This window comes from Ciconia boyciana, chromosome 1 (assembly GCF_034638445.1).
Source record: "Ciconia boyciana chromosome 1, ASM3463844v1, whole genome shotgun sequence".
Taxonomy (NCBI): Eukaryota; Metazoa; Chordata; class Aves; order Ciconiiformes; family Ciconiidae; genus Ciconia; species Ciconia boyciana.
The window spans coordinates 163,022,484-163,038,535 of record NC_132934.1 but is presented as its reverse complement, the minus strand read 5'-3'; the positions used below and the strand labels follow the sequence as shown (position 1 = coordinate 163,038,535).

General features: G+C 40.5%; 1 protein-coding gene across 1 annotated transcript in view; it reads left to right on the top strand.

Annotated features, from left to right (window-relative positions):
* Positions 1 to 16,052, top strand: part of GPC6 (glypican 6) — a 786,710-nt gene that overhangs the window by 725,835 nt on the left and 44,823 nt on the right. Inside the window, exon 7 of the mRNA XM_072854005.1 lies at positions 3,300 to 3,329. Coding sequence (XP_072710106.1) covers positions 3,300 to 3,329 — 30 coding nt within the window. The remainder of the gene's footprint in view (positions 1 to 3,299; positions 3,330 to 16,052) is intronic.

Genomic DNA, 16,052 nt, shown 5'->3' with positions numbered 1-16,052 from the left:
GGGATTACAATGTTTGTTAGTTCTCTGCTCTTCTGGAAATAGTGTAGCCTGGTTATCCTAAAAGGAGAAGCAGAAAAGATGTTTACCTCCATTGTAGACTTAGGTCTTTCTACCACAGCAGATTCACAACCCAGGTTAGCACCTCAGGCTAAAAATCTGGCTGGTAATGCTCAATCCATTTTTGACAGGTTCTTAATTTTACTCTTTCACTTTAGATTCAGAGAACCAGTCCTTGTGTACTGCTCAGTGCAGAGGCCTGGATCTTGATCTAGAACTGGCCAAGGTAAAGTGAAGGGTCACCAAAGCCTGTAGGTTTCAGCCATGCTCCAGACAAAGCTAAAGGTTGCAAACAGAGGAAGTGGGAGGAAACGCATACAAAGGAGGGCTGGTAGCACAGTTCAGCTTGGATTACTCTTATGTTGTAAGGACAGTTCAAGCATTTGTGCAATGAAAAAGATAGGTTTCAGAGACTTTCTGTATTTGCATAAGGAGAATACTTCTAAACACATTAATATCTTTTTTAAACTACAAGCTTCCAAAATACTGAGCAGCATCCTGAATAAAGCAGAGATGTGTCATATGCTGCCGGCCTTTAAAGGCTGTAACTAATGAAAATTGACAATGCAGATAATCCTTTTTAACTCATAATAACTTGTAGATTTTCAAAAGGGAACTTGTCTCCATACAATTTAGCTAGGTTTGTTTCTGCATTATTTCAGAAAAACAAAGAGCTTAGCATTGCTGCTGTCATTTTAAAAAGTGTTCAAGCCAAACACCTACTTGTTTTTCTTGCTGGTGATATTTAAAACAATAACTATTCATCACCTGTTAACAATGAGTGTTGGTATCAAATCCATCTACAAATGGCAGTGATGCATGTGTTATCTCCTTTTGGGTTGAGACCAACAATCCCTCAAGTTAGAGATGGCCGCTGACTTCAGACAGAGCAAGAAAAGGCTGTTTATGTGGATTAGAGCAGAAGGCCTTGTTTCAGAGCTGTAATCCCTTAGCAGCACTTGGGAAAGGTCACTGCCTGCAGCTCACACCAACTTGGGTAATTTTATCCAGAAGGATATAAATGTTGCACTCCTGCCTCGCAGGAACACCATTCAACCTGCCTACATTGGATCCTTAGCATTTAATGTCCTGAATCATTCCCTGAATCATGTATCTCTCTTCATTAACTATAGACAGAGCCTGGAGGACCAGCTTCAGTTAGATCCTCCTAACCTTTGCAATGCAAAAGGACGTAAGGAGAATCCCACTCACAGCAGTTTTCCAGTCTGCACATTGATCATTTGCTTGCTTAATAAAAACATACAGCAATATTAGTATTTTGATAGTAGTGTCAAACAGTTAAAGCCCCTTTTTATTATTATAGATATAAGAAACAAATCTTTCCTTGTGAGTCAGCTGACTGTTCAGTCTTACATTAGTGCTTTTAGAAGTCTGTTCTGGAGTTTGTATTCATAAAACACTGTCAGACCACTTAACTTTAAACTGTCATCACAAAGTCCAAACATGCAGCTATGTAAACCTCAAAAGAAGTGACAAACAATTCTGCTTTCATCTGTCTTTGACAGCATGTCCTCAGAAGAGACCAAGTTTAGAAAATATTTCCTCTGCATCTCAATCTTATACAAAAGTAGCATATCTGAACCAATTTTTTTACTCCTGCTCATATCTCCCATAATCTGCTCATATTTATAAGCTTAATTCAGGTGAGCATATTTTATCAGATATGTTGCACAAAGCAGCCTTCATAAGAAGCCTACACTGAAACCACTGGGTCCTGAACCCTTCTGAGAAACAGCTCCTTCATCTTTGCCTGAACTTGTGTGATTAATCCAGCTATTCCATTCCGAGAGGGAGAGCAGTTTCCCTGTGTTATTGTCATAGCTATAATCAGTAAGGCCTAATAAACAAGAAATAGATCAAAATAAATTGTGAGAAATATGAAAAAAAAATTAAATATCCCCCAAAAGCAGTGGTATAGCTGGTTTAAAATGCATCAAATGTATTTAGGAAGTTACACAGAGCTTGAGAGAGTTGTCTAAGCATAGATGTAAAGCACCATCTGAGACACCCCAGAGTATCTGAAACATGGGACTGGCAGATATGGCACAGGACTAGAGGAGACCAATATAATTCTGGAGAGGTGTGGGGAACTGGGTAGAATATGCTGCAGCATCTCAAGCAATTCAAGATACCTATGCTCAAGCAATTCAATCACGTCGTCACAGCACAGGGCCTAAAAGTCAGACTCTTTCTGAAGTCAATGGAGAGAGACACACATCTTTGGAGAGTGATTCACCCCATCTGTCACAGACACCTCTCATACACTGGGAAATGAAAGGCTCAGCTAGATATCCACATGCAGATATGCAACACTGAGATGCCTCGGAGTATCTAAGACATCTAATTGAGCTGGCAGATAGGACAATCCTTTGGGATGCCCATGCCCTCCTGGACTGGCAGCTGAAGGCTGGGTAGGACACCCTAGAGGATGCCTACTATTGGGCATCCAAGTGTGAGAACAGAACTGAGCCTCAGCTTTTCTCTGCAGGTCCCTCTGGGTGGAATTCAGCTACATAAACATAGTCACCTAATGCTATTTGAGATGCCTATGGTCTTCAAGATGTCCAAATGAGAAAGCAAAGTTACAGGATACCTGGATGGAAGTGAGATAGAATACCTCAGAGCTACTAAATTCACTTTCTATGCCCATATTTAGGTAACTGGATTCCATCCTATTTCTCTACTGACTGTAACAGAAGCAAAAGTGAGGACTTTTCTGATTCAATATAGAGATCCATAGTGTAAATACCTATAAACAGCTATCTAGATCTGGAGTCTAGATGACTGTAGTTTTTACTGTGAACAGAGAGAAATAAAGGTCTTTGTTCAGTTGTCTAAAGATAGGTTTAGGCAACTGAATTGAGATCAAATATTTCTAAAGCATGATTCATCTCATCTTAAAGTATACGTTTAAACAGCTCAGAGAAATCATTCCCTATCCCTCTACTAGAAAGTGCCAAAAAGTAACAACCTTAGGCTAGGCATCTAGCAATTACACCTGAAGTTCAGCAAGATAAATACTGTCAGAAACTAAATAATTTTAACCACTGAGCTCAGCTGCTTCTGTAGAGCATGATCTAAGATTTCTCATTTAAAATCAACTGCTTATAAATACACGTTATCTTCTCTGTGGTTGCCTGTTTGGTATAACCTGTGGTTTATTTTGTTTTGTTTTGTTTTGTTTTTCTGTTCCCTGAATCTGTTTCCCTCTTGCTTCTCAGAGGACTATCTGGAGGACAATGCAACATGGTGTAAGCTTTGGTATTCTTATTCTTCACCTTCATTCCCATTTGTCTCTGTACAATGCTGGGCAAAACACTCCTTTAAGTTTCATCTTCACCATCTTTACTTTGTGTGTGTCTTGTAGGCTAAAATGCTAGCAGTTCTTTCTGTAATTTTGCATTCTGGCTGATTTAATTCTGCCCAGTGTCCAGAGCTGCTGGCTCCTTCCAATATTTTTCTCCCACTTCAAGGATGATGCCTCACACCCAGAAAGGAGTATATGTAGTCCCTCAGTGAGCTAAAAGCTGGCGTAAGCGTCCCCACGGTCTCAGACCCTGCATATGCACGTGCAGCAATGCAGACACTGCGGTGGCATTCAGCGCTGAGTCCTGTGCCTTGAGATAGCACTGGAGCAATGGAAACAAGCTCCCAGGCCTTCCTGGGCTCTCTCCCTAGAATTGCCCCTGTCTTGCTGTCCGATCTCAGGCAAGTCACTGAGATTCTCTGGGGGAGCTTGATAAAGTAGATTCCCTTATGCTTTCCAGCTTCGTAAGTTTTTGTGAATGTTAGAGGTCCCCGGTTTCGGACAGAAGGCCTCCTCGGCAGGGTTCAGCACAGCCCAAGGGGAAGGCAGGAACACAGCACTACACAGATATGCATCCCCTCACTTGTGAAGTACCTCAAAGCATTTAGCTTGGACTATTATATCCTGCTTCTTAGCAGGACTAATTAGTCTACAGAGAGCACCATGCTGATATAGCCGTACTACCTCCTGCGTTTGAGCTGCCTCAAATACCTCTGTATCCACCGCATCACCGTACAGCACAGTGCTGCCTTAATTCAGCTGGAATTTCTCCCGAGAACATACTGCAGCCTGACCTGGCTGGACGTGTATAAAATAATTCCACATTTTCTTTCAGGAGGACGTGGAAGCTTTCTTGATTTTCCACAAGGGAGCTGATGCACTATTAACCATATAATACATAATGCACATGCATACTATGGAGATAGGCAACTGAGAAATTGGCCGTGGCATTTTGCGAGTGATTTACATTCAAGTATGGTATAGTGGCTGCATAGATAAGTGGATGAGCGTGCACCCAGTCTGAAAAAGAAAACCTCTCATGCTCTTTACCCTGGGGAGGGGAATATATTGTGTCACACTTTGTAGGAAAATATCCTTTTATCTTTCCTCCTGCTTTCCTTAAAAGTAAATAAATTCTCAATTTCCATGAGCAGAAGACCCTGAAACTTTTTTTTTAGGAATAAAGTGGGATGCATTTTAAGTGTCCATTCAGTCATATTTTAATTTTTTTTAATTATTCCATTGTGTAATGATTTTTGTTACAATAAAAAAATGCAATAGTAACCTAACAAACCTGTTGTGAACAATTCCTTCCCAGTGCTCCAAAACTACATGAAGTAGAAAATATGATTCAAACAAAATGAATCTGCTTTGCATTTTAGCTATAAAAGACTAAAATTAACAGGACAGTGTACTATGAAGACACTGATCTGAATTGCCCAGGGAATCCTCCGGGGCACTCCTGAAAGTGGAGTTTATGTTTCAGCTTTGTTAGAATCCATTTAGTCCAGAGTCTAGAAATGTTAAATATATGCAGTGATAGCACAATTTTCCTGAGATAGGATGTTTATTCTCAACATTTTACTTCTCAAGAGGTCCTAGAATAAAATCCAGTAGGTATAAATCTTAGAGGGTTTAAAATACTGAGATGAATTTTTTCAAACACTTTCTGCTTACAGAGGCCATAGGGAAAGATACAAACAATGAGCCTGTAAAAGACTTCATAGCTCAGGAGGTATTGGTCATGCTCTTAAGAGTGAGGATGACAGGCTCATGCAGGTGTTTTAGAAGCCCACTGACTTTCCACAGGCTACTCCCCCCGCAACCCTTCGATGCTGTGCTGTCGGACGTGCCATTTCACCCTCTGTCATGTTAATCAGCAGATAACTCCTGTAAAACATAAGGCGTACAGCTCCTCCAGTTTTAGGTTTTGTGTGCTTAAACAGAGTCCTGTTTCATATTAGCTGTCTGGATACAATACGCACAATGAATAAATATGTTTTGCAACATTTGTCGTGGTCATTTGGTGTCAGATTTAGGATTTGCTTGGTTCTCCAAAAATAGGTGTTTTCTTAGTGTCAGGTTTTGTTTATTCTCAGTTTCTGTGTCACAGCAACATCTAAGTAAGTTTAAGTCTGTGCGATCACTTTTTCCCTCATGGTTAATAGCAGTTTCAGGTGGCAAAGGCAGATGAATGATGGTGGCTGTCAGAACCCTCCTGAGAGACCTGCCAGAGTCCTGTTTTTAAAAACAGCAATATTATTCCGTACCCCAGCTGAATGGTTCTGCACGCTGTGGTATCTGATGCATTGCATTCCTAATGTGCGTGAGGCGGTTACTAAGAAAGAGCTTTATTACAGTGGTTGCCTCTGTCTTCAGGTGGAATGGGTCTGCCTGCTGTTCGGACTCTGCTTAGTAAGAGCAAGGAAAGACCATCTTCCAACGGTAACAGGAAAGACAGCTCTCTACCTTAATTAGTTGTCCAAAAAAATGCAGTCTTGATTACCATGCAGTGTCTGCCATGCCTGAATAGTGATGTGTTTCCTGTCTCATTGAACACAGTGCCTGCTTATCTTCTAAAAATGTACTTGTTAGTACTGGTGGAACTTCCTTTACCTGATGGGTGTGAAGACCCACTGAGGGTCATCATCTCATTTCCAGGAATGTCTTAGGGGTATGAACAGTATCCCTGTTACAGAGATGGGGGATACAAAACATGTAGGCAGAATCCACTCCTGATTACTAGACTTGTCTGCATACAGTAAGATGAAGAAATGGCATAGTCATGGATCTTCGGTTGTTGTACATTGAGAAATTATGTGATTCCTGAGCTTAGCTCTTAGGGTAAAGAAAAGCAGGATGTGTAGGCCAAAGTTTGTACGTCTGTGCCATACCAAACCAGACTAAGATGAAGTGGGATTTATTTGCCCTAGCTTTTCATGTTTCTAATGTTGCTATCAAAGTCTGACCTATCACCTCATTCCTTTATTAACTGATGGAGAGAATTAGGCACGTCCAGACCTTGCTTAAGATACTCATTTGGAGATGACAAGAATCTGAATTACCCTCTGAATTACCCATTTCTCCCCACTGAGTATGAAGATAATCTGGATGATTAGCTCAGACATTCAATTTGTAGATGTCTAAATGTAACCATAATGCTGGGCTTTGGAGTTAGGCTCTATGAATCTAATGCGCACAAAGGAGATTGTGGTCTATAAAATATATTGATAGATAGTTCTAATCATACTTCTAATTATACTCATTGTCGTGGTATCATCAGGTACCCAGAAGGATTGCTAGTCTCCAACAAAAATAGTTCATTCCAGAGGCTGCACAAGTTTTATTCAATGGCAATTCCCCCTTGTAAATTTGGATGAAAATCCACTTCCTTCCATTTGATGTTTTAGCCTCTGCTCAATAAAGACTAGGGGTTTTTTTCCAATATACAGAAGGTTTGTATTATCAGCCTCTGGAAGATGAATCTAAGGAGAAAATACATCAACACTGCTCTTTCAGCTAAAAGATAGATCACATTTCATTTCACGTGTCTGTGCATGAATCTGTGCAGAAGGGAAAGTGAATTCTTAATGTTCTTGTTAATGCTAAAGAAAGATAGTGACTATATAAACATCCTCTGCACTTTAGCATTTTGACATGATATTAAAAGAAAAAATATGGTTTAAAAATTGGTAGCAGGGCTTGTGTCCCCACTTGCAGTGCATAAACCATGCTCATTTAGATGCTTCCAAGTAACATGACAGTAACAACAATGACTGACTACCTGCCTGAAAGGTGTTACACTGTGATGAATTCTTGCATTGTTAATATGAGTACAACCAACAAGTTCTAGGTTTCCATAAAAAATGAATTTTGTAATATATCACCAGTTCATTTACCACTAGAGAATTAGAGGGTCCTTTTGTGCAAGTGACTACAGACCATAAAATGTCTTTTCAGCAACAAAGTTAGTTGTGCACAAATGTGGATACCAACAGAGAAATTAATTTCTGAATTAATTGCAAATAATGATTCTCACTCTCTAAAGAAAAATACGTGTAATACTTTACTGGCAATTAGTTTTCCCCAGCCTTTTGCAGCTATTTTTATTTTGCTAGACGGCAGTACACAGATATATTGTGAACTCATAAGAGGAGTGTGCAATGCTGGACTCCACTTATAACAAATGGTAGGTTATAGCAGACTGAAAACTGATTTCCCAAGCCAAACAACTCATGTATTTTTCTTTGGTTGTAATAGACAGAAATTGACACTTTATGGACTTTTATGTGTATTACTAGTAGTTAGAGAGGAGATAAAATACAAGGACTAAAAAGGTTTACCTTCATACAAATAGTGACCCTTTTGTGAACTTTCTTTAGTCAAAACCAAATATTTTACATTAGGAAAGATTTCCTACATTTTCCTCCTGCTTTTATCTCCCATCCCCCAATCATATCAATGTATCAGTCTAGGTTGTTGGGACAGCAATACAGGATGCTTCTATAAAGCAGCTGCCCATAAACAGCAAAGCTTGAGTGGCTAGTTACAGATAATTATTGATGGGAAAGCCAAGACCTTTAATAATACTGGGGAAGGGGGAAGGAAAGGATTCATTGTATCTAATTTTTTCCACCATCAGCTAAGGACTAGTCTAAGGTTGTGCATCTGTTAGCAGACCCAGAAGCACTTTTTGCATCCTAGGTCTAGGTATAGGTCCTAGCAGCATCACAGCTTCACACTAGGGCAAAATGCATAGCCACCATATTACCACTCCAGGTACTTAGTCACTGTGGAAAGTAGGAGAACACCTGTGAGATGCTTAAGCACATACCACTGTGGACACTGGCCTGTACTGAGGTACACAGTAATAGAGACCTCCAACTACAGGAGTAAGAGTTTGTAGTATAGACTCACGCCACAGCTGGTTAAGAAAACAGCCATTTTCAGAGTGCAATTCTCACAGTCTAATGTAGCCATCTGCCAGAGACTGCATTAATAGCTCTCTAGAAGTGCCAATGTTTCTCTGTCTACTATGAAGAACTTTAGGCTTGACAAGATATTTAGCTTACAGAGGGCTAGAGCTGAGTTAGAAGAAGCCCTGCTGAGCAGTCAATACCTTACTTCTCCACAGATAGCCCTATCAAAGTGAACGTGACTGAGACTATTAGAATTTAGGACTTAGCTGTACGATTCACTGGGGACAGAGTAGATGCTCACAAGTTCACCATGTTCTGGTGGCTTTGCAGTCTGGTGGCAGTAATCATAAATGACCGTCGTCTACATGTCTTTGTTGGTTTTCCTGGGTTTTGCTTCTTCTGCACTGAAAGCATGTCATGTACTTGTCACTTTTGGTACATAAGTGGAATTCACTGTGTCTTATTCAATGTCTATAATACAGGTACTATGTGGAGCCAGGTTTGTTAATCTCGCACGGTAGCAATGGAGAGCTAGTCAAGGTGGTCAAGAACAGGCAGAATTCACTTGCTGAAACACAAGTGCCTCATGCTAAGTGAGATGCCCTGAATTATCTAGGCATCTGCAGGGAGCTAACAGATGTGATAAGGGCCTTACAGGAGTTCTTCAGTCTTCTGGATGCTCTAGAGGACTCCAAAATGGCATTAGACTAATTTATTTCTGTATTGAATGAGGGATCTAGGAGCTACTCATAAGATCCTAAATTAGACCAAAATTAGGCAGTTGGCCACCTGAATAACTCCCTAGACTCCACTGACTATGCAGTCAATAGACTGCCCAGAGAGAGGCATCTAGGGCCTTCACATGAGGGTCTCAGATATGGTGTAGGACCTACTGGAGACCTGTACTTGCATGTGGAAGAGAGGGAAGGCCTCCAAAGGCTTTTGGACACCTGTGTGCAGGCAACTGAATCCCACTCCAGGACTCCACTGTCTGTGGTGGGGCTTTGACACCCAGTTCACATGTCAACACCCACACTGAGAGCTTTTAAATTCAGGCAGGACTAAATCACTGCCAGAGCCGGATGGACAACTGACATCATTGCTATTCATTTGTATGGGAGCAAACCACATTGCCTTCGCTTTAAAGTGCTGGGAATTTTGCTTTCCTATTATATATTTGGACAGCATAAGTACTATATAGGAACCCAAATGAAAACAGACTGGAATGAAAACTGTTTTTCTCCTTAAACATTCAAGCCCATAAAAATTTCTAGTACATAATAATAACTGTTACCTAAATAACTGCTACAGCAACTAAAGTAAAAAGCTAATTGCTTGAAGCGCATTGCCTTTTTTTAATATAACGTACCTACGGTGTTCATATATTAGAAGTGTGATTATATATGCAGAAATAACATGAATTTGAGAAATGTATTTGTTGTGCTGAAAAAAGCAGCAATCACTTTTAAAAAAAATTCACAGCATAATAAATGAACCTGAAAGAAACTTCCTTTCTCCATGATCTCACAATGAATGTTAATGGGCTTAAAAATCAGAGAACGTTTATAATGTTAGAAATAATATGCACATAAAAATCCTCTCAACTGTTATTCATTCATTTAGATGAAATCCAGTTGACCAAATGGAGGTATCTAACCCTAGAGCTAGCCAAATAACGTATCCTTTACTGTCAACTGAAAGAAATAGGCACTTTCAAGGCACAGTTGATCTGAGCTACTTTAAAAATCTCTATTGGATTAAGATGCACTTGCACCCTTCAGTTCCTGTTTCTCACCATTAACTACAGAAGAAGAGTTTGTAGCTCGGACATGGACACTGTCATCCTGTGAGATTAATTTCATTCTCAGACTCTGTCTTGTGGAGCTCACGGTCTACAAACCTGGACAGACTGTGAAATTACTATCATACACCTTGACGGTATTTCTATGCCATTTGTTTTGGCAACAAGGGGTCACCCTGTGCTAGGCACTGAACACGTGTTAAAAATATGTTCCTGTCTTGAACACCTTAATGAGATCTTCCTTTCAGGTGTTCTTTTCTTCTGAAGTAGAAGATGCATGGTTCCCAGTCATCATTTATTCTCTCTGTACAATTTTCTAACCATCCATTTGCACTATGGGAATGGAGTGATCCAGAAAAATTAATCAGCTGCTTCTGTAAAGGATGAGCTTCATAATATTCAAATTAACAAAGTCTGAATCGGTAACCTGTTTGCCCCATGAGGGAAAGAGGAGAAAGTTGACATAGTCTTCCCCTTGTCATTTATGGTTGGGCAATTCAGTTCAGATTACACCTCCAAGTGCAGAGTAGTACAGAAGCAATGCTGTCCAGGGTATAGGTCTCCTATAGAGACTGTGAATACCCTTCTCTTCATGAGGTACAGAGCACTTTCTCAAGTAGTGACAGGACTGGGAAACCATGGCTGGCTTTATCCGCAACCCATCTCTCCCAGGTAGCAATGCCCACCTTGTTGGGAAAGAACAGGACAGCTCCTGGCTCAATCCCACCTGGCTGTCACAAAGGCCACTCGTGCTAGCACAGCTCCTTATTCCCAAGCCAGCCAGAGTTCACCCAGGTAAAGACCTTTCTTGTTAGATGGAAAATGCATCTGCCTGCAGAGAAAGGCCCAGCTTCACCACGCTTTTCATCAAGTCACCCCTTGCTTGATAAAAGTCAGTGTGGCAAAACTGAGTCCCTTAAAAACCTCTTTTATTATGAAATCAGCTGGATGTAGACAGATAGGAGAAGGACTGATTGGAGAAAAAATACTGCCTGTGAAACGTGCAGCAGCTCAATCAGGAATGTGACCAGCTTCAAATTGACTTGGTAATGTCCTGGGACAAAACCCCTGGAATTCTCAAGCTAGCTGTGGAAGCACTTTTAAAAAATCCTATTTCCCTCAGGTTGTAATACTGATTTATTTCTGTGCTAAAATGTGAAATAACACGGCTGGCAAACACTCCTTCAGAAATCGAGAAAATAATTAATGATATATAGGGACATATTGTTCAATGTCATTTGTTCCTTAATGCCTCCGCATGGCAAAGGCACCGTAATCACTTCAAGGCCACACATCCCCATGCTAAAACACTCTTTTGCCTCTCTCAGCCATGTACTTTATCAGAGAGAAAACAGAGATTAAAAGGGCATCATTGTAAGAAAGAAAGATAGTTCCGTGTCTTATAATCACCTAAAGATTTAACTCTGGCCTCCTGGACCAAATGACCACAGCTGCCCTCTCACTCCAGGATGTGAGCCATACTCTGCTGGTACTCAGTGGATGCTAAGGACATGGGCAAGTTGCTGAGCTTTGCACCCTGACAGCTGCCCACACACACTCTGGAAGCTCTCCAGCGAATGCAAGTGAACTTACCATGCTTTCAGGAAGGGCTCAGGTACTGCATGTTGACCACACAGCTGAGTTTAGATCCACACCTACATATTTTTTCCCCATTTGAAGCACTAGAGTGTCTGACGCTTAGAAAATCCAAATTTGCTTTGCACTTGTTCAGGTAACCATGCCCTAAACCAGCCAAGAAGTTTTTCACTATTAATAGTGATAAATAACAGGATTAACAACACTAAGGTCCTCTTTAGGATTTACTGCACTTCTGAATGCAATGTTATCTGGTTTTGAGACCTTATCCCACTAGCTGTTGGCCTGCTGAAGTGTTTTCTAACAAAGAAAGCAATACTCACACTATAATGCAGGCCAATGACAAACTTCCAGCAAGGAGTCCAAGCCTTCATTTGCACAATTCACCATTTAATTTTAATGGATTAAATTGCCTAGTCAGGGGAAATGTGCACTGATAAGAACATACCTGTGAATGCTTCATTCTTGCTGCACTGGTGGAAGTTGCCATAGTAACTCATCAGGATAAGTTAATCGAGCTTTGCCTGTTATCAGAAACCAGACGGAGCAAAGAATCCCAACTATGGATCTTTAGGCAGCTGTTAAAAGTCAGATTGAAGTTCAGCTAGAGGTAAATAGAGAAAGGGTCTGTCAGATAGAAATCATAGGCGTAATATGTTGGTATAAAGGAATTACAGAGGAAAATGGGGAGATGAAGCAGAGTAAGGAAACTGTTTTAAATTTGTATTGCTAATATTTAAATGTTTTTCTGGTTTAGAAAGTGTGTTTATTTAAATAAGATTCTGACATTCCATATGGTTTGCTCCACTCCTTATATGACTACCATATCATATTTGCTTAGTCAAAGCAATTTTTCTTCTCTGCTCAGGGTCAGCCCAGTGTAGGAGAATCAAATTGTCCTAATTCTCTTTCATATGCCATCATTTATAACCTCCAGGAACCTACACTCACTTTCTTTTACAGTACCTGTCTACTGCTGGGTGGCGATTTGTGAACGAGAAAGGCAACATGATTTTCATGGGCCTATGTGGGGATCCATGCTAGACTGGCAAAAAAACTTGTTTCATGGAGTATAACAGCCAGCAAGGAAGTGATGCAGAGAAAGGTGTTGGATTTTCCACCAAGGGTGCTCTGGAGCACAGGGAGGAGAGGAACAGTACGGAGAGGCCTGACAGGTTTCCCCGTGTTGCGAATACACAGGCAGGGAGGTTCGAGGTGGCCAGGAATTTAATTTCTGGGAATTGGCTCTATGTTTACGTGCAGGTTCAGGGATGGTCAAAGCTCTTTGCCTTGGGAACACAAAGTGTGTTCTTGTCTCCTTCTATCCCCAGCAGCCAAAGAGGGCAAGCAGTAAGGTCTTCACTTTTTCCTGTATGTACAGTTTTTAATTTACCTGTAGGCTTTGGGTGTGAAAGGCCATGATGGTGTGGCCAGTGCAAGAAGGTGCCTAGTGCCCCAGGGCTACTGGCCTAATATGATAAGGGACGGCAGCATAGTGCTGCAGCCTGGTGAATATATCCTATGGCTTTGGGTGCAGAGCACGCCATGCTGGCTGCCACCACCGGAGTAAGCTGCTACTCTGCACTGCAAATTCAGGGGAGGGGGGCCAAAATCATGAGCCTTGGGTAGCCCACTTATGAATACAGAAGGAAAGCCAAGAGGTGTTTTTTGCCAACACGATCACCAGCTTTTAGCCTTTGGGGCGCATCATACAAGACAGCTTGAGCTAACTTTGCTCTTCATCAGAAGACATACTAATCCTGAAAGGATCCACAGGCATCAGATTAATTTGAAATTCAACAAGCTACTTAGAAAGCCCAAGGTTAGCCTGGCTTGGGAAGGTACTAAGCATCCATCTAGTTTCCATGAAGAGCGCTCCTCTGCACATTTTTCTTTTGATATTTTGCCAGGTTTTCCTAAGTAGAAAAATAAAATGAGATAAAATTGCTAAAACTACCTTGAAAGGAAGCATAAACATCGCAGAGATTTGGCTTGCATAGTACATTTCTTAAAGGGCTGGAAGCCATCTGTGGGATAATGTGAGACAAGTTATATCTTCTTAAAATAATTGAACCCAAGAAGCATGTCAACATAAAAGGAGGATGGGTAAGCCAGTTCAGATAAAATAAAAAGTGACTCTACCTTTTATCTCACACCTGATTGCATTCAAACATTTTGTGCATTGAAAAAATCACGGGACTTTTTTCTTATCTATTTTTACGGATACAATCCTTTTTAGGGCTCCTGACAAGACAAAGGATCTACTAATCTAAGAACTGTACAAACACATAGCTTTTGCACCAAGAACTTGAGTCACAAATGAATTCAGCTTCTGACCACCCCAGCCCTTGGCCATCAAATCATATTTCCTTTGAAAAGCAGGCAGGAGATATGAATAAGGCAGATAATTCCTGTATGTTTCTTCTTTATCTGGTTTTGGTCAGGACTAGAAACAGAAATAAGCAAATAAATGAAGTACAGTAAGCTTCTGACGTAGTCTGCTATCTCAGGTTGAGGCAGAATTGCAGCTGTATTTTACAGCTTTCAAAGGTTCAGAAAAGTGAAGTACTCCAGTTTTGGGATGGTTTTGAACTGCATTCTGAAGTGGAGCTTTAAAAAAAAAAAATCATAGCTGGGTATCTCCTTGCTTTGATGCATAACACTGCAGAAGCTGGAACACATCTGTAGGTCTGCATAGTCCAGGCAAGGGTCCTGGAGAATGTCATTCCCAGCTAGAGACAAACTTGCAGAAGGATTTCTCAGACTGAGATCAGTCTACTGATTGTTGTGGTGCTTTCCACATTTCCAGTTCTTCCGTATTTCTGCTGTTTGAAGGACAGCTTTCGGCTTGTTTTCTTGCATATTGTAAGCCAAATCTTAAAGAAGCTATAGTCACAATGGTAAAGTTCTCCTGGATTTTAATGATGTAAGCTGTGGTGTCCTTCATTTTTTTTTTTCTTTTTGTATCTCTTTTGACACAGCTTTGCCTTCCTTTTGAACCTGCAGTGGAGTTCTAACCCTTTGCTTTTTCCATCGCAGGCTGTAGCTATGCATATGGTAGCTGAGTTATAAATTCAGCTTCATGAGCAGTTGTACCATAGAATAAAATAAGACAGGCAAAGCATCTATAAGAAACAAGACCTGTTTAGATGTAAGTGCCTTTGATCAGCAAATGTGGCAAGGGCATGGGGAAAATAAATAGACTTATCTTAAAATAGGACATAGTTTAAAGTCATTCCCAGTGTGAAGTATTCTATTGCACAGCTGAAACATAAATGATGTAGGATTGATGTTAGATGTTGGCTAGGCTATTCTAAAAAGGAGCTTGTAGAAACTGCGCTAACTGATCACCGCCAATGACTTTACTTGCTGTATGCCTCAAGACAGAGAAATTGCAAGAACATGTAAAACTAGGAGCAAGTTGATGAAGAAATTAAACTACAAAATGATAGGAAGAAGACAGGAAATGTAATGACCAGTATAGGCTGGTTCAACTGGTTGTTTGAATTAAAATGATGATATATGCAGCCTCAGGAAATAAAAGCTCCCATTCCCTTCAACACAGTTTATAAAGTTTTGCTCCAGTAATGAAAAATGGAAATGAGCCTCTCTAATGAATTATAGCAATTATCTCTCTGCTGGGGCAAGGCAACTCTGAATCCTGTCATATTCCCCCAAGAAAAGAAGAACTGTGTGCTTTTATTCACCACACACCTCAATAAATTCAACATTTTCTTCTTATTGTTTCTCTGAAGCATGAGGGTGCTCAACTGCCAGCCCATGGCACTTCTGGATTTCACGCTGTGAGTAGCCTTCGACTTCACTGGGGTGTGTTTGCACAGGGAGCTCTCTGTGTACGAGCAGCTGGTTGACACAGAATTAGATTGATTTCTGACACTGTTACAAGGCAGTAATTTATTCAATGATTATGAATCTGGTTAAAATAAAATCCAAGTTGTTTCTCACTTATGGAGCTTAGCTGACTTGTGCAAAAGGAAATGGGTGCAAATCATATTTTAAATGAAAACATTTCTTTTCTATGCCACTTGTCATGGAATGTAGGAAAAGTAATGCTAGTGTGTCCTTGTTAGTAGGACGTTATCTAGATTTCCTGGTTGTTGTTATACAGATGGCATAAGTGATGTGTCAAGATGAAAGGACTAGTACTAAGATCAAATCCATCTGTACTCATTCCTCTACAGATAGGAAAGCTGTGAGTACTTCATTTTACCATACATGTACATTTTTTCACACACAAAACATTTACATTCAAACTGGCTCAAATGCATTTTCGTTCAAAACCATTATCTAAAAATTGAGGAATTTTCCCATTAAGTTATACTTGAACTGA